Consider the following 26,805-nt stretch of genomic DNA (forward strand, 5'->3'; position numbering starts at 1 on the left):
TGCTAATAAACACGTAGTAAACACACGGCTAATACAGCAGACGTTGTGACGTAATACTACAGGAATGTCAGTAGTAATATCCTACATATTCGTGACTTCGGGTACATTTTATTAACATCAAAATATTATTCAGAGAGCCGGGGAGGAGAGAGAGCGAGCGGGCGGTCGGGTGTCAGCTCCGTGCAAAGCAGCGGAACAAAAACACCGACACATCTCCGACAGTATGATAATAATAATAATGCACTTCCTGTGCCTAGTCCGATAGTCTGTAGATATGTAGCCTATAGATGAGATATATTTTAATAAAATACAGTTGTACCGACAGGATACAGTAGAGCACAGAGGACGTTTCCATGCTGCAAGGCAGACAAGCACTCGCATCTGTCTGACGCAGAGAGACGCGCGGATCCCAGCAGGACGTCAGTGGAGTAGGCGGTCCTTAATGTGGCCCAGGACAGATTCCCGTACACATTCACTGCTAAAAGACTGTGGCCATATGCAGCCCAGACCACCTCTGAATGTGGTCTGAAAGATCCGATCTCAATGCGTCTTGAGCACATTCACACCTGTACTACTTAGAGCTGTCCATTTGTGATCGGATCACTGAGGACGCATGTTAATACCAGGTCTGAACAGGGCCTTGGTTTACAGCACAGGACCTGTACCTCGCTGGAATACATCATTTCTATTCAAAGCATAACTTCTGCTGTAAATGGTCAGTAGAACAAAATACAGCCAATAACAGATGTCAGAGCAGCTGAGGGACATGCACAAACTTCCTGTTCTTAAACACTGGCCTGTTGTCCCTTAGAGGAGACATGGTAGTAACACACACAGACACATGTCGCATTATTCTACTGCTTGGGCTTCAGTTTGAAGTGCCGAACTCTAGTTTAGTCCAGGTGTAGGTAGGTGGTGTGTTGGTGGAGTCCTCGGGGGTACCTCCTGGGTTCACGTAGAGATGAGGCTAGAGGCAGTCGAAGGGCTTGAGTTGAAGGTGTTTGGTGTCACTTTGTCCTGAGATTAGCTCAGATAGAGAGGTTTGTCTCTCTGCAGACCGCTGCAGGAAGAGAGGAGAAACGAAGCGTGAGGATAAAAGATGGCAAAACAATGGGCTAAAGGAAGCGGTGCGATGGTATTTACTGGATCTGACATGTGTCCCATAGTTTCCATATAATGTATGGGGCTGGCTGCAAGAAGCCAGAAGAAGGGTGCTACTCTGTTTGCTTTTAGGCAACAGACATTTTACTACGTGACTTTGTTAAAGGACCAGTGTGTAAGATTTTGGGGGATCTATTTTCAGAAATGTAATGTAATATCCGTAACTATTAGAGCTGGGACGATTTACCTATCTCCCGATGCGATACTATCACGACAATTGGGTGCTGATTCGATATGTATTGCGATTTTTAAGCATTGCGATTTATTGGAATACGATTTTTGTTAACTTTTTTAACACTAAACCATGGGAAAAAGTTGAATCATACACTTCTAGGGACTTTTACTTTGGAAAATATCTAAATTAATACAGTAAGAATTTTTGATTTTCGGAATGTATGATGCAAATATATTCGTTCGTGATGTCACAGTGTCGTGGAGTACACCTGTACATCACTGCAGCGAGGTGAGAGAGAGGAGGTCAGAGCCTCATACCTACCCGTTGCCATGGTAATCGGTGCTCCAGTCCAGAGAGGGGTGGTGGTTGGGCGTGTGTCGACCCAGCTGATGGTAGTCCACTGCTGATGACATCACTGCTCCACCATTAAGCATGCCTCCTCCTAATGACTGGTAGTCAGACTGGAGGGAAGGGTGGTAGCCCTGGAATAATAATAATAAAACAAAAATAATATTATATTAAATTACATAATAATTCATCATGTATGCAGACAGAGTGTGTGAACAGCTGATCACACTGGCTGGTCAGCCACGTACAGATACCACATGAGCAATGCTATAGCAGATGCAAGATGCATTTGTGTGTCCTTGCAATATAGGTGATGCTGGAAGACATCACCTTTACCTACAAGGACATATTTATCTAATGTCCATCATGAATAATCCGTTAAGAAATCATAGGAAAAAGACGCTCCTTATAACTGCAGAACTTGCCTGAGAATCATCACATTTTTAACTTTTCCTCAGTATCAAAGTAATCCAGTAACAGTTGTCTGTATAACCATGGGTCCACTGCAAACAGGAACTGCCAATAGCTAATTCGGCACTTTTAATTTGTCAAAATGTCCAAAAATGTAAACACTGAAACATTGGAAACCTGTTTTATTTTATAACCTTCATTTCAATGGAATGGACTATATTTTTGACATGTATATAAGGTCATATTTCTTGGCATAAGTGGTTGAAAAGTTAACTCCTTTACATTCATTCACGGTGCTATTGCGCAGGTTTGAATGTGAAATGCCTTCGCAGTAATGGCGGCTTGTTTACATCCTCCTTCAACCTGAATCAGTCCATAGACATCTGACGGGCTTCTATCAAACCAACCTTTAGCTCTTCTTTGGTAAAATGGTTTCTGATTGACGGCGATATGAATGAATGCAAGTGAAGTGAAAAGGAGACAGACATCAGTCACAGGTTCATCAGCACTAATTACAGAGTTACTGAGTGATTTTATCATCTGCCGGGGGCGGGGGGGAGGAGAGCTGTGGACGAGTGGAGAGGAGATGAAAAGGTAAGAGGAGAGGAGGAAGAGGAGGTGAGCATGACTCCAACCATAAGATACTTGAGGGAGGAGAGAGAGAGATGGAAAGAGAGAAAAATGAGTGACAAAGTGCAGGAGTGTGTGTGTGAGAGACACACAAACAGAGAGAGAGAGAGAGGCTGAAAGGGAAGTTAATCTGAGTGTTGGGAGTGAAAGAGGAGAAAGAGGAGGACAGCAGGTGGTTGGGTTCTCCCCCCTCTCCTCCTCTACCTCACCTATTCATCCATTGTTGAGCAAATTCTTCTCCTTCACTCCTTCACAAAGACCCCATCTGCCTCTTTTGTCTCTCTCTCTCTCTCCCCCCTCTCTCTCTCTCTCTCTCTCTCCCTTCCCCCATCATTTCTCACTCTTCACTCGAAGAAACATAAAGTTTAGAGCTCTGTCACTGTGTCCTCTCCTTTTTTCCCTTCACTTTTTACTTTTGTTTTGTTTTCTCTTTTTATTGCTAGAAATATGCAAAATGTAGTAGAGAGAAATGAGGGATTATGGGAGTGTGGGATTTAAAAACATCACGGCCACTCGTCTTCCTCTTCCTCCTGATTTGATAGAGTGACTATCAACTGACTGAGAGGTGGACAGGGACAGACAGAAGTAGAGAAAGTCCGACTAAAGTTCAACCAAAAACTGATTTCTATGATTAAAAAGGAACTTGGTTGTCTCCATTTAACATCCAAACTATTTCTATTAGGGCTGTCACTTGATTAAAATACTTAATCACGATTAATCGCATGCTTATCCGTAGTTAGTTGTGGTTAATCACAAATTAATTGCACATTTTGTATCTGTTGAAAATGTACCTTAAAGGGAGATTTGTCAAGTATTTAATACTCTTATCAACATGGGAGTGGACAAATATGCTGCTTTATGCAAATATATGTATATATTTATTATTGGAAATCAATTAACAACACAAAACGTTGACAGATATTGTCCAGAAACCCGCAAAAAATGCTCAAATCATAACATGGCAAACTGCAGCCCAACAGGCAACAACAGCTGTCAGTGTGTCAGTGTGCTGACTTGACTATGACTTGCCCCAAACTGCATGTGATTAGTATGACATGGTTGGTACCAATGGATTCCTTTAAAACTGAGCCCACTACAACCTAAAAATCTCAGGTTGCGTTAATGCGTTATAGAAATGAATGTCGTTAAAACAAATTTGTGTTAACGCGTTATTATCCTGTTAACTTTGACAGCCCTGATTTCTACTAGTCTGTATGTTATCACGCATACATGTCTACAGGCAGACAGCGAGAAAAAGAGGTCAACTAATCCAATAGCATAGCTCGAGACGACTGGATAATAATTAAGATTAATAGGATAGGCTGGATATTTCAGTTTTCAATTCCATACAATTCTAGTCTATTCTAGTGCTGCGGTCCTCAAGGAAATGCTGATGCATCCTCTTCCACTCTAGCACCCATCTCATTTCCACTGTGTGTGTCTCCTCTGCTGATATATTCATCTATCTCCATTCACCTCTGTGCAGCTTTTAAATCAGCAACATGCCGTTACCTCGAGGATATAGGAAGGCTGACTGTGTGTGTGTGTGTGAGAAATGGTTTGATGATCCATAGAGGAAAGAACTACCGAGGAAACAATAGCTGTGTCCCCAATTCCAAACTAAAGTAAAAAAAAAAAAAAAAGGTCAGGATACATGCATAAAGATTGATGTTTCTTTTTTACGATCCTGTAACCCTTTATTTTATTTCCCTTTGAGGTCAAAAGCAATCCGTGTTAACATTAGTTTGCTCGTCTAAATAGAAGCTATTTTAATATTTTCTCTGACTGAAAATCATGTATTGCTATATATTAAATTAAAGCTGTCAGAAGAAAAACTAAAAGTGGTGGAAAATCCAATTTAATAATAATAATAATAATAACATTAGCCTATTATGGTGAAACAACTAACATCAGCTAAGTTAACACTGCTTAGCTAACGTTAGCTGTCTTGGTGGCTCGTAGTGACGGCAGCTGTTGAAAACACTAACAGAACATGTAAGTGTCCCCGTAAAAGCCTTCAATTTGACTTTAACCCATTTTAAATACATACCCATCTGTGTTTATTATCTACGCCAACCATTTACATAAGTTACTACAAGCAACCACAGACGCGTGCGACTGAAAGTCACCAGTTAATACTGTTAGCAAACAGTAGCGTCACTCCGACTTGCCACTGCAGCGGTCACCGGAAAAGGCCAAAACCAACAATGAACTGTGTGTTTATTAAAGCCTGATATGCAGTATCTCATTTGTCTTTGTTACAGAGCTCCATTGTTGTCCAAAAACTATTACAAACACATCGATGAGTCACACCGTTGCACTGGATGACATGCTCCTTCATTACCATGAACACACACACTGTAGTTTATTTGGACTCAATCCCACATACACCATCCTGCTGCAACACATACACACTAGAGCACCAAATGTGGATTTTTGCACACTATTTCCTCCTGTTTGAGTAACGTTTTCTGGAAACTACAGCGTCCTGTTGTTGAACTAAATGTTTGGGCTTGGAGCTGAGTGCTCCAGACAGGAGACAGACTGACATTTATCCTTTAAGACTTCATGTCCAACTCACTGAATACTATCAATGTACAAACGGATTCAAGTTTACAAAGTTCTAAGATGTTCATTCAGTGTGCGTGACTGACCTGTGGGATGCCAGGCGAGTGCGTCATTCCCAGTGAGTGTCCACTGAGCTGCTGGTGCTGATGGTGCTGCTGATGGTGCTGATGGTGTGGACTGTGGAGCCCTCCCAGGTGTGCCTGGCTGTGGAGGGGAGGGCTGACCTGGAGAGGAGGGGTGGACGCAGCCGCCATGCTGCCGAGGGACAGAGCTCCCTGGTGGGGGACGCTGGACCGCGGCACGGTCCCTCTGGAGGACAGAGCCTGCAGCTGGGGGTGGATCTGGGTGTGAGGAGGGGGCAGGTGCGGGCTGAGGCCGGGGCTTGAGGCGTGGGAAGGGTGCGACGGGTGAGGGTAGGGCATGTACATGCTTGGGTGTTGATGGGGATGGGGAGAGAGAGGGTGAGGGTGGGCCAGTGAGCTGGAGGAGTGGTGCTGGCCTGGGTGACCGGGGTAGACCGAAGGTTTGGAGTTGAACATTGAGGTAGAGGAAGAGGAAGGTGCGGAGGAAGAGTGGGGCGGCTTCATATCAGATGGATCATTGTAACTCTGGAGAACAAGAAAAAATATAACAGAAAGTCAGTTTGCAGGTTTCAGATTGACCCATTTACTTCTTAAAGGGATAGTTTGGGTGTTGTGAAGTGAGGTTGTATGAGGTACTTCTCCATAGTCAGTGTATTACCTACAGTAGATGGAGGTCGGAATGACTCCAGTTTAGAGAAACCAGCACGGGAGCAGCACGGGAGCAAAGCAATGTAATGCTGTGGACGGGGGCAGCAGCTAAACATATTTTAGACACCTAAAATAATCAATATCAGTTTAAATATACGCTATATTGCGAATATTTTCACTACTTTATCTTGCGGTCAGACAGTCCTTTCTGACGGGAAACTGAAGCCTATGCTCTCTTCAAAGCCACCAGACTCCATTGATTAAAACAGTAATTTTACATCGCAGAGCACAGGAGTTTCTGGTCTACCGCTTCCTTGACCGGTTAGTTTGTTTGTGTTATTGTGTGACTTTGGTGAATCCAAACTAACCCTTTAAAACACAAAAGTGACAAAATAACACAAACAAACTAGCCGATCGAGGCAGCGGTAGACCAGCAAAGTAGCCAGCAGACTCCCAAGTTCTGTGAGGTAAAATTACTGTTTTTGTCACAGGAGTCTGGTGGCTTTGATAACGGCTTCAGTTCCCCGTCGTAAAGGGCTGTCTGACGGCAAGGTAAAGCGGTGAAGATATTCTAAATATAGCATACACTTAAACTTATATTGATCTATTAGGTTTCTAAAATCCACAGCAGTACATATTGCTGTGTCATACTCCTGTCTGTTTCTCCAAACTGGGGGCGTGCCAACCGTCATCTACTGTAGGTAAAACAATGACTATGGATAAGTACCTCATACCACCCCACTTCTAAACATCCAAACTATCCCTTTAAGGCACGTATTAAATGTCAAGAACTTCAATTATCAGTGTGTGTGTGTGTGTAGTACCTGTGAGACCAGACTAGCTCTGTAGGCAGCCAGTTGTTTCAGATACTCCTTCTTAGCCGTCTCTGTCCTCTTCTTGTACAGCTGAAACACAAACACATGACTTCTCTACCAGCTACTAGGGGTGCGGATGTATCGACTCAATGATCCAACAATCCAATATTATCGATGCAAAGTGAAAACATTGATACATATCATCATCTTTAAGATACGCCTTTATTTTGAAATTCCCATGGCATGTCTGTTTCACCATTTCCGTCCAAGTGCACCTCAGTCCTAAACATCCTAAACAGTGCTAGCGACGTTAGCAAGTGGTGCTAGTGATTTACACCCCTACCAGCTACTGGACTATCAACCTCTATTACAGTTTGCAAATCAGCAGTACATCATTAGTAAAGTAGTTTTTATTAATGTGAAAACTCTTCAGTGAACTGTAGCTGTGTGATAAGCACCAACGTGCTGTGAGAATTGCGGCTGCATTAAATCATCTCAATAATCACTCAGGTATAACCATCATGGGGCGAATAGTATTTCCCTCAGCTGACACAGTTATCTAACAACACATAACTGCAATAATAAATTCCCCAGGCACCTACTGTAACTCTGAATCTGAAAGTGAACTTTTTAAAATTCAGTTGACATGCCACTTCTGGCAATTTTGCGAGCCCAGTAATGATTGGTAGTCTCAGTGGTATTGTTAGAGCTCATGTTTTCCTGCAGAACTGTTGATTCCTGTCACGAAGACAGGGTAGGTACTCTCTGTCCCTCTCACTTGTCCTTTAGCGTTTTAGTGAAGAGGATAAACATGTTATATCTTTCTTTCTTTCATCATCTGCCTTTGCCAAAATTCAGACACAAGACTGAGGGTCTACAGCCATGCTAGCTGCTCTGAGAGCTACACAGGGAGGATGCTAACACGCTGATGTTTAGCAGGTGTAATGGTTACCATGTTCACCATCTCAGTTTAGCGTGTTAGCATGCTAACTAGGGCCGTCAAAGTTAATAATAATGTATTAATGCAAATAATGTCTTTAACGCAATAACGTTCCAAACTTACACTAAATTTTGGCGAGGAAAAAGTGGCATTACCATTTTCAAAGGGGTCCCTTGACCTCTGACCTCCAGATATGTGAATGTAAATGGGTTGTATGGGTACCCACGAGTCTCCCCTTTACAGACATGCCCACTTTATGATAATCACATGCAGTTTGGGGGCAAGTCATAGTCAAGTCAGCACACTGACACACTGACAGCTGTTGTTCCCCTTGGACTTGAGGTTGCCATGTTATGATTTGAGCATATGTTTATGCTAAATGCAGAACCTGTGAGGGTTTCTGGACAATATCTGTCAACGTTTTGTGTTGTTAATTGATTTCCAATAATAAATATATACATACATTTACATAAAGCAGCATATTTGCCCGCTGCCATGTTGATAAGAGTATTAAATACTTGACAAATCTCCCTTTAAGGTACATTTTGAACAGATACAAAATGTGCGATTACCTCTGGACAATCAATATTTCAACAGATTGACACCCCTAATGCTAACACTTGCTACTTAGCACTTAACACAAAGTACAGCTGAAGCTGAATAAAATAGTTTTAGTTATTTGGTCATAAACCACCACATTTTTGTGTGGAACATGAATACATGAACCAAATTTCATTGCAATCCATCTAATATTAGTTTAAAGATAACTACCACATATATATTTGACCATTCTATCAATAACATTGAAAGGCATCCAGACATGCTAAATTAAAGATTTAGAGGCCCTACCTGTTTCTGCTCCTCTCCCAGGCCGTCCCACATGGAGGCCACGATCTTGGACACCTCCCCGAAGGTGGCGTTGGGGTTCTGGGCCTTGATGTTGGCTTGGGTGTCCCTGAAGAACAAGGCGTAGGCAGACACTGGCTTCACCGGCTCATTGGGGTCCTTTCGCTTCTTCTTCTTTGGTGTTTTGGGCTTCTTGGAGATGTCCACTGTTGCTGGCCTCTTCTCTGCTCCACCGCCCAGCTAAGGAAGGAGAGGAAGGAGGTGAGGATGAATACATGGATGGATAGAGGGATGGATGGAGTTTAGTTCTGTATAACAAACTAAAATAGTGGTATGAATTTGTAAATTGAGAATAGTAGTATCAGTGCTGTGTAGTAAATTGATAATATCTTTAAATAAAAAATAGAGCTGCCCACTCTTAGTCGATTAGTCGACTAATCCGTCATTTTGGTCTTAGTCGACTAAGATTTCTTCAGTCAGTTAATATTTCTTTTATGCTTTTTCATGCTGAATGACTTATTTCCTAGAAACGTATGAGCACATCTCTGGTAAACACTAGATTTAAAGTGGTGCTTTTGTATGATTCTTTGTGGAAAAACTTACATTAAAAGGGACTGTACGTAAGTTTTACACCTATAAACATTTTTAATTTGTTTTTTTTATTGCCAATGTGTGAACAGCTTGTAACCTAACCTAAAAAATGAGACATTCTGCGACTTTCTGGGTTTCCTCTATCAGCCTGTAGACTGCTTTTAATGTGAAGAATTGAAATTTGAAGAAACACAACGCCTCAATGCCTATTTATACTGTGTATATATATACTGTACATATATATATATATATGTGTGTGTGTGTGTGTGTGTGTGTGTGTGTGTGTGTGTGTGTGAGTGTGAGAGTAACAGCTAATTCTAGATGTTGTGTATCTTCACAAAAGCAGCCATTGTTTAGATGCGTAGGAGTAGATCGTAAAGCTATAAGCAATGTCCATTTTGTTTTCTATTCCCTGTCCGCCCTGAAGCAAGCACTACCTGTATACCTGCTTCCATTTGCCCATTTGAAATTCTTCTATACATAACCAATGAGAATGATGAAGGTGGTAAATATTATTCAGCAGAACAGTAATGGTTTCATTTCCCCAGAATATGAACAGTCAGTTTGGTACAGAGTGCTTGTTTCAGTGTGAGATACCCAACAGTGAGGGAGCTGATTTCCATCTAGTTGATATGCAGGGAGAATGGCTCTATTATGACACATAACATTATCATAACAACTATCCACTGTCTACACGCACACACACACACACACACACACACACACACACACACACACACACACACACACAAATACTCAGAACAGAAATGGTTGCTACAGCCCAGCGAGGTATGACTCAGTGACTCATAGAAACAGGAGATACAGTGTCGGTGTGTGTTGTTTTTTACCCTGAGTCCGTCATCATTCTCGTCCTCGTGGGCTGAACTGGACGGAGACGGTGTGGCGGATTTACTTCCAGGAGGTGATGGGGAACTGTGGGTAACGGAGTTTCCGCTCAGCCCCAGCTGGGATTGGTTGATGGTGGACAACTGACTTTGCTGGCTCATGCCCGATTGGCTCATGCCCGATTGGCTCCTGGGTCCGAGCGCAGCTTCGATTGGCTGTTGGCTGCTGGTGAACCGAGAGTCAGAGTTCACCATCTGCTGCATCTGTGCAGAGACAACATATGATCGTGTCAGTTAGTAAATAAACGCAAATATCAGGTGTACATGTGGAGTTTGATGACTTCATGGGTATGTCTTTTTGCAACATCTGCAAACATCTACAACATTGCCTTTCCATTATTCCACTGGGATTTGGTGCCAGTATTTCTTGTAGATTATGGTAAATCAACTACTGATTCAATATAGGATGAGTCGAGATGCAAAGTTATTGAAGAAATATCACCTGGACGTAGACAGTAGCAAATGCATTAGTCAGATATTTGGAGCCAGATATTTGGTCGTGGCTAGAAGGTAATACGCAAATTGCGAAACTCTCGCAAGATGGTTTAGTTTAGGCTTTGACCTCAAATGGTTAAGGTTAGGCGTTTACCTCCAATGGTTAAGGTAAGGCATTGACCTCCAATGGTTAAGGTAAGGCATTGACCTTGAATAGTTAAGGTTAGGCATTGACTTCCAATGGGTAAGGTTAGGCATTGACCTCCAATGGGTAAGGTTAGGCATTGACCTCCAATGGTTAAGGTTAGGCATTGACCTCCAATGGTTAAGGTTAGGCATTGACCTCCAATGGGTAAGGTTAGGCATTGACCTCCAATGGTTAAGGTTAGGCATTGACCTCCAATGGTTAAGGTTAGGCATTGACCTCCAATGGTTAAGGTAAGGCATTGACCTTGAATAGTTAAGGTTAGGCATTGACCTCCAATGGGTAAGGTTAGGCATTGACCTCCAATGGTTAAGGTTAGGCATTGACCTCCAATGGTTAAGGTTAGGCATTGACCTCCAATGGGTAAGGTTAGGCATTGACCTCCAATGGTTAAGGTTAGGCATTGACCTCCAATGGTTAAGGTTAGGCATTGACCTCCAATGGTTAAGGTAAGGCATTGACCTTGAATAGTTAAGGTTAGGCATTGACCTCCAATGGGTAAGGTTAGGCATTGACCTCCAATGGTTAAGGTTAGGCATTGACCTCCAATGGTTAAGGTTAGGCATTGACCTCCCATGGGTAAGGTTAGGCATTGACCTCCAATGGTTATGGTTAGGCATTGATCTCCAACGGTTTAGGGTTAGGCCAACACCAAGATCTAAGAAGAGTATCGTAAGAATGTGGCTTAAAACCGGATATAAATCAATTTATGACAGCTTCTGGCAGACAACCACAACGCTGACGCATGCACAAAGGGAATAAGACGCCACTGACAGGCGACCAAATTAAACCGTTACGTGATTAAAATGACAGATTTCTTTAGGTTTCAAAATTGTTGGAAACATTTGGGATAATGTGAGTACACAACTCAACAAAATATATGACATAGGTCTAGTAGTTTTTAGACATTTTAATGCAGCAAAAGTGACATAATTTACCTTTAAATTTCTGTTTGCCAACACCTTCATATAACATAACTTTATAAGATGATAATATGTCTAATGTTGACTTGACAGCATGTTCCACTGCTCACAAATGGGGGGAAAAAAGTCAATCAACACTGCGTTAAGCGTCATTGACGGAGCTCGTACAGCCCTAAAATCAGATTAGTATCTTAGATTCCATATCGTAATGAACAGAAGGTGTGCTGAAACAGTATCTGAGCTACAAAACATGTTCATATAACAGACCTAGCTGGGCTCTGAGACAGAGTCTGCTTTTGCTTCACAGGTTTTGTACAGTGTGCAGCAGTCCAGGATTCACTAATAATGAAATCTGATAGTAACCGTGGCAACAGGCAATACAGGTCAGAGAGAAGACGGGATCAGAAGTCATTTAACATCAATTCCCGCTGGTGTGTAAATACATCAATAGAGATTCTAAACTCCATTTGCTGCACTCGGCAGAAGTTGCTCCACGGCTTCTATCTGGAGGAGACATTATGGCGTCCACAGGTGCAGACTGAATAGATACAAGCATTTGCTTTATTTCCTCGTGCATCCATGTCCTCAGTAATTTATCAGAAAGCTGATATACTGCAGGATATAAAGTGACCAGACGGTTTTACTGTCACACCTGTGTCATGAATGCATAATGTTTCATTGTCTTTCAAAACAAATGTCTCCCAAGAGACAATGAGAACAATCGTGAATAAATGTCACATAAAATGGAATAAAATGCCCGAATCAATCTTTATACAACCAAATTAAGTGATACAAAATGTTCATTAATGTTAACATTTTAATGTCACATCAAAATGCATGTTAATTGGGTCTGTCAAAGTTAACGCAATGATAACGCAAGCTCAGTTTTAAAGCTAAAGTGAAGATACTGGCGTCATGAAATTAGAAAACCCCAATGAATCCATTGGTACCAACCATGGCATACTAGGCCATACTGGCCATTTTCAAAGGTGTCCCTTGACATCTGACCTCCAGATTTGTGAATGAAAATGGGTTCTATGGGTACCAACGAGTCTCCCTTTTACAGACATACCCACTTTATGATAATCACATGCAGTTTGGGGGCAAGTCATAGTCAAGTCAGCACACTGACACACTGACAGCTGTTGTTGCCTCTTGGGCTGCAGTTTGACATGTTATGATTTGAGCATATTTTTTATGCTAAATGCAGTACCTGTGAGGGTTTCTGGACAATATCTGTCATTGTTTTGTGTTGTTAATTGATTTCCAATAATAAATATATACATACATTTGCATAAAGCAGCATATTTTGTCCACTCCCATGTTGATAAGAGTATTAAATACTTGACAAATTTCCCTTTAAGGTACATTTTGAACAGATAAAAAATGTGTGATTAATTTGTAATTAATTGCGATTAACTATGGACAATCATGCGATTAATTGCGATTAAATATTTAATCGATTGACAGCCCTAATTTTAACTGAATGAAAAATGTACGGTTACTGGCTCATAATTTGTATTGAAGAGAGTCTGATTAAAGCTCCAGCCTCCTGAGATGCTAAACAGGATAAGAAGTGTAGAGAATAGATACATGGATGGAAATTTCCACTAGCAAACATTGTGTAAATAAAATATTTGTCATTGTTTTGTGTTGTTAATTGACTTCCAATAATAAATATAAACATACATTTGCATAAAAGCAAGCATATTTGTCCACTCCCATGCTGATAAGAGTATTAAATACTTGACAAATCTCCCTTTAAGGTACATTTTGAACAGATAAAAATGAGCGACTCATTTGCGATTAATCATGATTAAATATTTGAATTGATTGACAGCCCTCATGTTAATATAAAGCAGATTATTTGCCACGAAGAAGCAGCTATTTCTCTTTAAAGTAGTTTTGGACAAATGGGAGAAATGTTATTTGAGGGCATATTTTGGTGTGTGATCCTTCTTCTTCATGAGCCCACTGTGTAGAGCAGTTCAATCTTAACTGGCATTGCCGAAAATATGAGCATTCTCGCACAGTGACTCAGTCATCAGTGGCATTCTGTCCATTTCTCAGGAAAACAAAACCTAAACAAAAATGATTGCCCACACCCTCAGCATGGGAACTTTTGACACCTATAGTCACAAATATGAAGACAGGACTCGGTTGATGATGTGTATTTAGAGTTTCGTCTTAGTAAGCATCGAATAATAACGGATGTGGTCTGGTGCGTTGCGGCTGTGCCCCTCTCGGGAACGCATTACCTGAACTCGGTTACCGGCAGCAGCCTCTGAATACCGCTGTGGTATTTAGATGGAACACCGAGTGACATTTCACTAACACGGGAAGAGGTTTCAGATTGACGTGTGCACTTGTAGAAACGCTGAAAAATAATAGCTGTGGTTCAGCATTGGTTGGTTTGGGACTTCAATAAAATGTCATATTAGTTAACAGTCATACGGTCATAATTCTCCAGAGAGCTTTTACTCTGTCTGATTCATTTGACAGCTCGCCTCACGTACATAAAACATGTAAATATGTAAATAAAAATAGTTGTTTGAAGACCTGAGCACCAAGCTGAGCTATCGATGATGAATTGTTTAATGATAAAAATACTTCAAAACAATAAAAACTTTCTTCTTTTTACTAAAAAACATTTAGTTTTTGTAGATAAAATTTAATGACTGAAAATTCTTATATCTGATTACAATACATGTTAAATCATTATTATGACTGTATGTAATATTTGATCAAAACCGCTTGGCTCAGGATGTCAAACTTTGGTTTATAAAAAAATGTTGACATAACAAAACCAAAATGCACTAAAGGAAAATGCGGAGTAAGACATCTAAAGAACGGAAAGGGTTTCAGTAGTAACATCTCTAGCGGCGTCTGTTGACGGGAACAGGAGGTCACAAGGTCACAAATAACAACACCCAGGAACTAACGTATCGCAATCGGAAAACACTTGTGGAACTAAAAGCATTACCAATGGAAGAGAAAATATATATTTATCAGATTTTCCCCTGAGGGGGGGAGGGGGGGAAATCAGAAAAACATTTCTGACATTGTCCGAAGAGAACAATAGAGGGGAAACCCCTGATGAAGACAGGGCGAGTAATGACTGACTCATGGTGGCTACACACAGAGCGTTCATATCTTCACACAGGTGTGGTTGATGACAGGATTTCAATATGAAAAGTACTGCGGTAAAATTCTGAATCTGTTCTTGATATAAGTCTGGAAAAATCAGCATTTGCATTTTTTGTATTTCATGAATGAGTTTGTTTAATTGTCATGGAATTGTAGATGTTAAAATTTCCATTTAGTTTTTTAGGTCTTTCCACAAGAATCGTGCTGATGGTGTCTATGATGCCAATGTGGTTACTATCCCTCAGACTCACCCTTTCATAGTTCATGAAAGTTAATTGTAATTCGCCTGGGGAGAGAGAGACGGAGAGCATTTTCAAATCAAACTCAAATTATTTCAACCAAATTGCTAGAACAGTCCAAAAACTAACCGAGACTGTTTTGGTTAGTTTGATTTTGTTTCTGTTGAGTTTTAAATAAGGTGTGTTTTACAATGCTCCACCACAGCTGAAACTACGGGGGCGCCGCGCGGCACACACACGCCAACTGAAAAGAGCCAAACTCAACGTGCCACACACGTTTTACTGGCAGCGCCTGCAACGGTAAAAACAAGGGGAAATATTTTTTTTAAGACAAGACGATAGTTGCATTAACTATTTAAGTAATAATAATAATTCATAATTTAATAGCAATTTGAAAATTCAAAAATCATGACCCATCCCTACTAAAAATGTCTACGGTTGTACTAAAAGGCAATCTAAGGAGTCTGCTGTTCATTTTTTACCGAAAGTACATTTTGTTTTAAGAATGTTTTTTGCTAGCCAAAATTAGCATCCCAATTAATGTGAATTACAGATGCACCTTGCTAACCAAGCTTGCGCTAGCGTCAGCTGGTAATGAGTTTGCCATGTTTTATGCTAAATGCAGTACCTGTGAGGGTTTCTGGACAATATCTGTCATTGTTTTGTGTTGTTAATGATTTCCAATAATAAATATATACATACATTTGCATAAAGCAGCATATTTTCCCACTCCCATGTTGATAAGAGTATTAAATACTTGACAAATCTCCCTTTAAGGTACATTTTGAACAGAAAAAAAATGTGTGATTAATTTGCGATGGAGTTAATCCCGATTAACTATGGACAATCATGCAATTAATTGTGATTAAATATTTTAATCGATTGACAGTATATTTGTCTGTGATGTCAGTAAATTTAGCATTTCCGTAGGGTGGTGCTCTTTTCTTTGTTCATCCGTACCACTGCTCATGCAAACTTCTCAGTTCTCCTGTTTGTTTCAAACAAACTGCTGTTAGTAAATTAATCCAACGGGACATGTTTAGAACAGAAAACTTCTCGTGAAATGTCTACAGGTTGAATTACTGTTGTGTTTCATCAATAACAGACTGTCACCTACTATAGTTAAATGTAAACATCATGGGTTATGACTTTGAACAAACAAAATCACTATCTGAAAAGCACCAAATGAAGCTCTCTAAGCTAATCGTTTTAGACATTAACCTTCATTCAGATTGCTGCCAAAAATAAAAAAAAGAGCAGTCTCAATATTAACTGCAACTGAGTAGTCTTGCCTCTTCTTGGAATAATGCACACACACACATTGACTTGAATCTTTCTAGCCCCTCCATCCACCCCGATTAGGCTGAGCCAGGCACTGTTGCTAGGCAACCATCATTCATGGACTAGCAGTAAATGAATGTTAGTATGAGAATATAAAAGCGAGGTAGAGAGAGAAAAAGGTAGGACAGACAGACAGAGATGGAAAATAAGAGCTTCCCTTCAGGCCACTAAAATAATTATCTCCATCGTTACACGGTTAACAGACGGGTTATGCACAATCAAAGGAAAAAGAGGATTTCATTAAAAGTTATTAAAAAACTGTCTATGTTATGTTATAGTCATTTCTAATTCAACCACAGTCAGGGTTGAGAGCTTCATCGTGAGATTTCAGACAGACACTTCATATTACAGCAGGTGGATTTAATATGGAGATGGAGACAACAGACAGACAGATTGAAAGATCAAGAGTGGGAGGTGACAAGTTTCATTCTTTATAAAACGGGAGAAATCTTTATTACAGATACTGACACATATATGCCTTTGTCACCCCGCTGAATACTCAGTTTCTCTGACAATTGAAGTAACTACACGTCTGTGAAGGTGAAGCTTTCATTTCTTTACTGTATGAAACAGTCAGCCACATCTGAATGTCACAGCTGAAAGCAAGATTTTCACTTGAAATGAAGACTTAAAATGTGAGGAGAATGTCACATCGACCAGCTGCAAATAACACCGCCCCGGGCGATAGCCTACTTCACACAGTTAAAACTGAATAAAATATGAAAGAATATAGTTCAAATGTATCAGCTGGCTGTCAGTTCAGATCTTAAGACTCGCTGAGATCCTACATTTACTTCCAATAAGTAAAGTCAAAGTATCTCTGAGCGAAACACAAAGTGATAATCCGCCCTGAAATATGTCTTTTGAGTATAAAGCACAACTGTTAAAAGAGTGTAGTCACTGTTAGGGAGCAGCAGCTGGTCAGCATCAATTCATCTCAGTTTCAATGATTTCTTTGGTGAAAGGATTTTACAGTGATCAAAGGATCTAAACCTTCATAGAAATGTCTAAAGTAACTCCCACAGCATCATGAACTTCTCTGCTGTCCATCTGTATGCACAGTATGTTGCTAACAAACCAAATATCATCTAACACACCTGCCTGTGGCAGTTTAGATACTGGAGTATCATCCCTGAGCTGATCACTTTGACCTCAGATGGTGGGGCTGTTTTTTTTACTATTTTGAAATAGATTTTTTAATGCCAGAATCGATATATTTGCTTCAATTGAGTCCATGCAGAGGTAGAGCAAAGTTAACACTTTTATTGTTGTAGTTTGAGTAACGTGACGTCATATCCGTTTCAAAAAGCAAAACAAACAAGCCGGCTGCAGCGAGCCGAAACGAAAAAGTAGAAATCGGAGGAGGTTCCATATGAATACCACCTGCACGCTCACATTTTAAATCTAATGTGGTAAACACTACACATAACAGTGAAGTATGGAAACACTTTGGGTTTCACACATTGCCAGGAAAAGCAGAGCTAGACATGGCATGATACAATAAGGGGGTTTCTGAGCAGTTTCCAGACCAGAAGTCTCTCGCTATCCTATCGCCGAAAAATTTAATTCTTGCAAAAAATCTCCAAATGTCAAAAGTTTTTGATACCAAATCAGAGCATGGCTTTTTCTATAGTGTTCCTCAAGGTCTTGGTGTCTTAATGTGGTATTTTGGTGGGATTATTGATAATTTTGATCAATTCTCGAGTGGTAAAAAATGGTTAAATTTAGCATCAAATCTGTGTAACAAATGGCATCAACCTAAAAATTGCTGCAACAACTTAGGAGACATAATAGAGCATGGGGATGGCCATCATATACTTTATATACTATACTATCATAATGTTCTAAACCCTTATACACTTTCATAATTTATTACTTGCCTAAAAAAGACAAAAACGGGTCTATTGTGGGTCTCAGAGGGTTAAATGTATTTTACTCTTCATTGTATGTTTAAATGTTGTTCTAATGTATTTCTTTAAGTACTGTAAAGCACATTGAATTGCCTCTTTGAATTTGAAAGGTGTTATGCTAATTAACTTACTTTCACTGTTGCTGCTCAGCAAAACATTAAGCAATCTAAATTTTGGAGAACATTAACATTCACGAGTTGCATCCTCCTCACCCGTATCAGTGTGCATACAGTATACTGCACACTAAACTAAAGGTCTAATCAGAACTAGTACTACTGAAAGCATCTGAGTGGGTGTGCAGGGCCTGCAAACTGAAGCTGCCCTCACTCGGGTATTGGTTTTAGCAGACAAAAGGTCATGTTTTCTAAATGTCATGTATACAAGTCCAACTTCCAAATGTTACTGCATACTGTACCACGTCGCTTCCATTTCATTCATTACTGAAGCAAAACAGTCATTATTATGTGTGATTATTTATGAGCACTCACCACAGACAGCGTGCTGGTCATCGGGCCGCCGTCCGGACTGAACGTGCCGCCATCTTGGTTCAACATAGCACTTCCATCTTGGCTACCGGACATGCTAGGCAGATCCATGCCCTGCAGCTGGTAGGGGTGGTGGGGAGCTGAGTTGGAGGGGGGGTCCAGAGGGTGGTACGGTCCAGAGCGGGAATCGTGGGGGAGGTGAGGGGACAGCATGTGGTCCGGCAGGTTGGGGGGAGTGATGGGCGGGATGTTGAAGTCCTCGTCGCTCAAACCGCCCACCGAGTACGACTACGGAGAGACAGAGAGAAAGACACCTGACTTAGTTTTTAATGTCATTCACCATCTTTACTGATGCGGGACAAAGTCAAGTTTAGGGGAAGCCAGAATATCGTGATAGAGCTCGGGCGGACGGGCAGCGTTGCCTTCAGCACAGTGACAACTTGGAGAACATCAATAAGAATTACATAGGGGACTATAAGAGACCAGAGTGTCATAAAACATTACTGTCAGAGATAATAGATGGAGGAGATGGAAAAACTGTCCGTCATCATTATTACCCCCAGAATGCTGAATCCAGTCTGAACTACAGCTCTGTGCTCTGTCATGTAGTCATCCTTCGGTGACACTTTATAATAACCGACATTTATATATGGTAAATTAATAGTTAATTAAACTTAGTTAATAGTTGTTTTACTGTTAACTTACAATGACATGATAATTAATAATGAATAATAATAAATGCAGTACGTGTGAGGGTGTCTGGACAATATTTATCATTGTTTTGTGTTGTTAACTGTTTTCAAAAAATAAATATATACATACATTTGCATATTTGCTCACTCCCATGTTGATAAGAGTATTAAATACTTGACAAATCTCCCTTTGAGGTATATTTTGAACAGATACAAAATGTGCGATTAATCACGATTAACTATGGACAATCATGCAATTAATCGCAATTAAATATTTTAATCGATTGACAGCCTTAATTAGTAAATATTATTAATTGTCATTTCATGGTTTGTTAACAGTGAAATAACTATTAACTAAGTTTAATTAACTACTAATTTACCATTTACACACGAGGGTTATTATAAAGTGTTACCCAGCCAGAGCTCCTATCACACAGACTAATTAATGATATTCTCGGCCTTAAAAAAAAGCACCGTGTGAGCAAATACTCACTGATTGAGCGACAGAACAACACAGTAATGTATACGTACAAGCCCCCTTCTGCCTGAGAGAATACACACAGTGTGTAAAATACAGTATATCAATGCTAATCTGACATACAAAAAGAAAGCCAGCAGCAGCAGTACCGTATATGATAATGAATTATTCGGAGAGAGCAAAGACAAAGACATGAAGAGAGAAATGGAGTGAGAGAATCATGCAAGAGAAGAGTGAGAGACGCGAGGGTGAAAAGAGAGAGAGAGAGAAGCCCTAGTCTCATACTAATCTGACAGAGGAGATCTTTTATAGAGACTGACAGCCTTTTCTGCTTGGCTGGCCACACCAGTCTCTCCCTCTCGCACTCTTTTGCTCCTCATCTCTCACCATCCTTCTCCTTCCACCCTTCTTTTGCCCTCTCGCTCTCCTACTCTCATCCTCAATTTCTCTTTCATCTCTCTCTCTCTCTCTCTCTCTCTCTCTCTCACTCTTTTCTGCTCTATCTCAAACCCATATGCAGTGTTGAGTTATGAGTTGCGTGACTTGTGAGCTGAGCGATGAGTTTCGAGTCGAGTGATGTGATGTATAAGCTCACAATGTAATTAAACCACGGTTGTGAGTTCATAGTTTCACCGCTTTAAAATAAAATGTAGGAAACAGATAATGGAAATGATCACACATTGGGCCCCGACCAACTAAAAATGCCTCCCATTATCTCCCTTTCTGCTGTTGATTCACAAGGATCTAATTCTAATCAGGCAAACATTAGACACCGGACATGGGCAAAATGGAAATGTTTCCCTCCTTCAGTGCTCAACTCATAAGCTCAATTCTGATCTAAAAAGTCAAAAGAATCTTGTTGCTCAAATTGGCTTTTTTAGATTCAGATCATAAAATTCAACATGTGATATTCAGACTGAGCATCCGGGATACCAAGGATAAGCAATCGAGCCAGGATGGAATCGATCAGTTCAGCTTATAAGATTCACATCTGTATACCCGTTATTTGTTTCCATACATTTACAACTATGTTTATGTGCTATCCAACTATTGTCTGATCACTAAAGGCTCATGTATGTATTACTACATATCACAGTATTATTATTATACCACTAAAGGTCAGGTGTACATGGAGCCATTTCTTTTAGGGATGCACCGAACCAACTTTTTCAGTCTCGATACCGTACTGATAACTGTACTTTGGGTATCGGCCGATACAGAGTACCGATCTGATACCAGAGTTTAATTAATACGATGTATGCCTCACTGTGTGGAAGTGACTGTTACATTAGGCTTGATTTAAACATTGCTTTACCTTACTTTGTAAAACAAAATGTAAAAAATAAATACATATTTAATTTACTGAATTGATATTTATTATTAAAAAAATAAAGTACACCAACAACTTGGTAAAGAAATCTTCAAAATTATCAGGAATTACAATTCAAGTGCAAACCCTTTTAATGCAGCAACAAATTGGTTAAAACTTGGAATTCAAATTCCAGTATATAATGTATATAGTATATACACATAGAATTGAATTGAATAGATCGGCCCCATTTTCACCAATACCCGACCCAGCTATTTGAGTCTGTATCGTCCCGATATCCGATCCGGTACTGGTAACGCTGCATCCCTAGTTTCTTTGTATTCTTGTTCAGTCACCCACCAACTTCTTTAGTCCTATTCTGCAATAAAGAATCTAGTAATTCAGTTTCTTTCTAGAGCCATGCATCAAGTCAGGTAGTTTCAAAGAGCTAACCCTCATTTGTTTGACCACTTTCTCCGTCTACATGTTGAGTTTGAGCCTGAACGCCTCGTCATATCCAACATTATCCTTACTATACAAGTCCACCAGTCTGTTTCTCAGACACAGTGTCCTGTTGGAGCTCAGAGCGCTGCATAAATTACACTGCCTGTCTGTTGTCTGTCTGCCTCTCTCTATCATTTCTTCAAGTTCTGAATAAATTACTCCTCTCTCTCTCTCTGCTCCTCCATTCATGTCAGTACAATAGCCTGTTCCCTTCTAGAGAGACTAATGTAGTCAGGATTAAGTCCTTTCACATATGTTGTGTTAACATTACACACTTCTCACAACTCCATGTTCATGACTGTTTCATACAATATGAAAAAAAAACACATATGTCTGCTGGACATGAATAATGTGTGACCATCAACATCTGTGTCTATAGGAGAGGCTGTATCACTCTGTAAGAGCTGTTGGGACTACAGAGACACTCAGTCCACTCGCAGTTTAACAGTGGTGTTGCAGAGTTAGGGCTGTCCTGAATACCATACAATACCAGGCTAATATACTGTAGTTTGAGGCAATACATAATACTACAATAGTTTCGGTAACAGGTCCGCAAATTTGAAATTTCTTTGGAATTACTGCCAAATTACCCCAATATTTACCTCAAAATTTATCGAAAATTACTTTATTATAAACATTATTTAATAATTATACTCCGCTATTTCCCAATAGCTGGTAATTTATTGAATACATTTCAAGGAAAAGAATACAATGTTAATTGATATGCTTTATTTCCATGTCTGCTGATAAATAGATGATAATTATCAAATAACTTGGTTGAATTCTTAAAAACCTCCCTGAATCATGATATCAGCTACCAGGTCACATTTGTGTAGGCAATAAATCACACAATGATGAGATTTGTGCCTGATCAGAAGTGTCTTCTATTAGTTTTCCACCTCCAATGAAGAGCAGCGCAAAGCCGTTTCTCAAGCCTAAGGGCCCTATTTTAACCATAATATGCTATTTTAGCGTTTAATTATTAAATAATGTTTATAATAAAGTCATTTTCGATACATTTTGAGGTAAATATTGGGGTAATTTGGCAGTAATTCCAAAGAACTTTCAAATAGGTTACTTGCAAATTATCACCTAATTACCATGAAATTTGCAGACCTATAAAATGAAGTGTTAACCTCGGTGTTTATGTGTGACTTTCAGAGTTATAAAATCATCCAAAAGACTAGAGTGTTGCCTGGACAACGTTGTGTTTGTGTGTTGTACAAGTGTGTGTGTGCATTTACCCAAGGCAGACGGTGTGTGTCGGCCATGTGTGTGTCCCTCCTCCAGTGCTGCGAGGGCGGGTTGGATGGCGTCACCTTGCTGAGAGGGTGAGGGGGCTGTGGCACACGAAACTGTGGGGGGAATAACAAAGACACACAAAGGTTCAAATGGACGCAGAGGCCAGGGAAAGGTCAGAGGTCAAATGAAAAGGTCACGAAGGGGAGCAAGGACAAAGCGAGAGGGAGGGAGAGAGAGAGACTCTATACAAGCATACACACACACAGTCTCCCACACACAGGTCAAAACGTTATTTTATCTTTATGGTGGGGTAATATTGCTTTTACTTTTAAACCAACTAACAGCTACAACTGAACTGAGTTGACAGAAAGAAAGAGAGAGAAATAAAATGAGTCAGACAGCTATTCAGAGAAAGAAAGAGATAAGAGAGAGAGAGAGGCTGTAAATAAATTGCTTGTTCATTCCCTCCGCAGCTAATCCCTGATAAGAAAAGGTTACATCGAGTACTGTACAGCTGCAATGAAGGAAGAAAGACAAACACATAGAAGCAACATGAGCGCATAACAGGCGAGTTATTTCACACCTGGAAGCCTCCTACTATAACCACAACCACTGAGCAGCTCTAGAAACCTGGGCAGACACTATATCGATTAAAAGGAATAGTTCAATATTTGGGAAATAAGCATATTCTCTTTCGTGCAGAGTATCAGATGGAGAGATCAATACTACTCTCATATCTGTCCATTCCATATGAACCTGGAGCCAGTAGCTGGTTAGCTTAGCTTAGTATAAAGACTGGAAACAGAGTTCTGTCCAGGCAACCAGCGGAAGCTCCAGGGAGTCACTGCAACAGGCTAAAGGCCCAGACACACCAACACGACACCAAAGAACTAGCAGCAATGAATGTTGCGTCGCCTCACGTCGCCTTTGTCTTGGCCGACGAGTTGCATTTGAACACACCGCAAAGACTACAGCCGACGGCCAGTTAGCCCGTACGTTCTGCGCTTGCGTGAGAGGAAATAACTCTCCACACCAGCAGGTGGCGATAGTCTGTATCAGTCATTCAAAAAGGGAAAGTGGAAGACCGAGGACGCCGGATATACAAGCCGTTGTTATGATACGTACATGAAACAAATCAGCGTCCGCCGACCATTTTCGCTACTCTCACTGAGTGGAATGAATGAAGATGAAAAATGAGAAGAGCCTTCTGTGTGTGTCCTCTTGACTTTACTCGTTTTCTTGCTTTCCTCACGTCCGTTTCTCTTCTCGTGCACTGATTCGTTTAAGCTGAACAGCCAATCAGAGTGATTTCTCTCACTGATGAGCTCCGCCGTCGATTCAACATGCTGAATCGGCCGAAAAACCTCCGACACGGGCAGACTACAGCCGACGGTGGCGGGACACACCGCAAAAAACTAGGCCGACAGACACTCGCCGACGGCCCCGAACTGTCTGACGGCCGACCGACGGCTTGGTGCGTCAGGAAATCCTCAAGAAATAGTCCAGCTCGTCACTCCCCATTAAATCACAACTTATTATTCTTTGTACGGAATAAACAAAAGATACATATCGTGTTAATTAGGGTGCTTTCACACCTGTAGTTCGGTTTATTGGGTCCTGACTCTCCTCTTCCTAACGTACAGCAAGTGAGCAAACTCTGGTGAATGAAGCGCGAAAAATTGTCCAGATATACTACGAGCGATGTCGCCAATTACTGTCAGCGTCGATTGTGACCAGTGAAAATATGTTGGAAGGTGAGAGAAACTTCATTCCTCTCAGGATGAATTGTAATAACTCTGGTGACTTTTCCTCAGAGCATTCATCAGATCAAACTTATTTTATCCAATACTTTGGTTTAATCCAATAAACAAATTATCAAAGCGTACACGGACTGTACAGCCTCAGTTAGAGGCACAATAAACACACAGATGGCTAGCGTAAACTATAGGCCGCCGCCACATGTGAAGATTACAAGACAGCAGTGTTTGACTGGCTCTCAGAGTTTCAGCAGCTTGGTTGAATTTTGCGTATTCACGCCCTGCTGTTAGTTAGTTGGTAGTATTTTTTTATATATGTATAACTGATGACTGTAAATTTAAATTGTATGGAGCCAGAAGTAGAGGTGAAATGCTGACCCCTATTTGTTTAGAGCAGGTGGCCAGATCTTACACATTGCACCTTTAAGGAGCAGTTGGAAGTTCAGTGCCTTACTCAAATCCAAATGATAGGGGAAGTTCCTTGGTTTTAAAAAGACAAACTGTCACGGTGTATGTTAATGATAATATTTAATGTCTTTACAGGAGAGTCACTGACAAACCTACACATATTGTTTCACTGAGCCTCTCCCTCTCCCCTCTATTTCAGGGTAAGATCAGTAACATCACACTGCTGCTCCATTAACAATTCAAAAAATGACAAGAGCGAGGGTCAGACCGGACTAAAATTGGTCACATTCATCACAACAACCTCTGACTTTATGGAAGCAATGGTACTTCAATAATAAAGCCATAAATTCGTATTCCATACACCACTCCCCATCTTCTTATGGCACAAACACGATGAATAAAACATCAAATCACAGATTCCTATACCACACAATATTCTCTACATTGTGCTCTATGAATAATGTATCTCTGGTGGTGTTTCTTATTAATATGGGCTTTGCTTGGTGGTGAGGTAATTCTGTACTAACAAACACACATCTTACTCTCTAGAGGCTTCGCTAGGCCCTCTGGAAACTACACAGTGAATTGCAGTTACACCCACAGCCATATAAAACATAGTGTTTGCTGCATACTGCTGTTCCAGGGCTGTTGCTTAGGAATCTAAAAACAGCTGATCTTTAATACGTTGGTCATCGCACTGAGGTGACGTAACACGACAGCTGTACATACACCATCAACTACCCTTAAACCTAGATCTCACTTTACGCAGTGTTCACCAGTGGAAATTTCCATCCATGTATCCATTCTCTACACTTCTTATCCTGTTTAGCGTCTCAGGGGGCTGGAGCTTTAATCAGACTCCCTTTAATACAAATTATCATATCATCATTTTTCATTCAGTTAAAATTAGGGCTGTCAATCGATTTAAATATTTAATCACGATTAATCGCATGATTGTCCATAGTTAATTGGGATTAATCGCAAATTAATCACATTTTTTAATCTGTTCAAAATGTACCTTAAATGGAGATTTGTCAAGTATTTAATACTCTTTCTTTTGCTTTACGCAAATACATGTATATATTTATTATTGGAAATTAATTAACAACACTAAACAATGACAAATATTGTCCAGAAACCCTCACAGGTACTGCATTTAACATAAAAAATATGCTCAAATCATAACACGGCAAACTGCAGCCCAACAGGCAACAACAGCTGTCAGTGTGTCAGTGTGCTGACTTGACTATGACTTGCCCCAAACTGCATGTGATTATCATAAAGTGAGCATGTCTGTAAAGGGGAGACTCGTGGGTACCCATAGAACCCATTTACATTCACATATCTAGAGGTCAGAGGTCAAGAGACCCCTTTGAAAATGGCAATGCTAGTTTTTTCTCGCCAAAATGGTGTGAAAGCAAACAAACCAGCCACAGGATTTTATGATAGCAGATATGTGATCATTTTAGCATGATTTCAAAAGCTAAACTACTAATAAATCCACTTGCTGATGGTGAAATCTGTTCAGGAAGTGATCTGTATTTAAGGCCATGTAGATGAGCATGTCGGTGTAGGTATTTTCCCTGATTTAAAAGGTCAAAAGCTGATA

General features: G+C 40.4%; 1 protein-coding gene across 1 annotated transcript in view; it reads right to left on the reverse strand.

The window, feature by feature from the left end:
- Positions 1 to 212: 212 nt before the first annotated feature.
- Positions 213 to 26,805, reverse strand: part of tox (thymocyte selection-associated high mobility group box) — a 47,742-nt gene continuing 21,149 nt past the window's right edge. Inside the window, exons 3-10 of the mRNA XM_037788360.1 lie at positions 23,034 to 23,144; positions 18,810 to 19,094; positions 10,065 to 10,325; positions 8,629 to 8,865; positions 6,849 to 6,929; positions 5,380 to 5,901; positions 1,658 to 1,818; positions 213 to 1,060 (exon numbers count right to left, since the gene is read on the reverse strand). Of these exons, the coding sequence (XP_037644288.1) occupies positions 1,024 to 1,060; positions 1,658 to 1,818; positions 5,380 to 5,901; positions 6,849 to 6,929; positions 8,629 to 8,865; positions 10,065 to 10,325; positions 18,810 to 19,094; positions 23,034 to 23,144 (1,695 nt within the window). The 3' untranslated portion in view covers positions 213 to 1,023. The remainder of the gene's footprint in view (positions 1,061 to 1,657; positions 1,819 to 5,379; positions 5,902 to 6,848; positions 6,930 to 8,628; positions 8,866 to 10,064; positions 10,326 to 18,809; positions 19,095 to 23,033; positions 23,145 to 26,805) is intronic.

Source organism: Sebastes umbrosus, chromosome 12 (genome assembly GCF_015220745.1).
Source record: "Sebastes umbrosus isolate fSebUmb1 chromosome 12, fSebUmb1.pri, whole genome shotgun sequence".
NCBI classification, from domain to species: Eukaryota; Metazoa; Chordata; class Actinopteri; order Perciformes; family Sebastidae; genus Sebastes; species Sebastes umbrosus.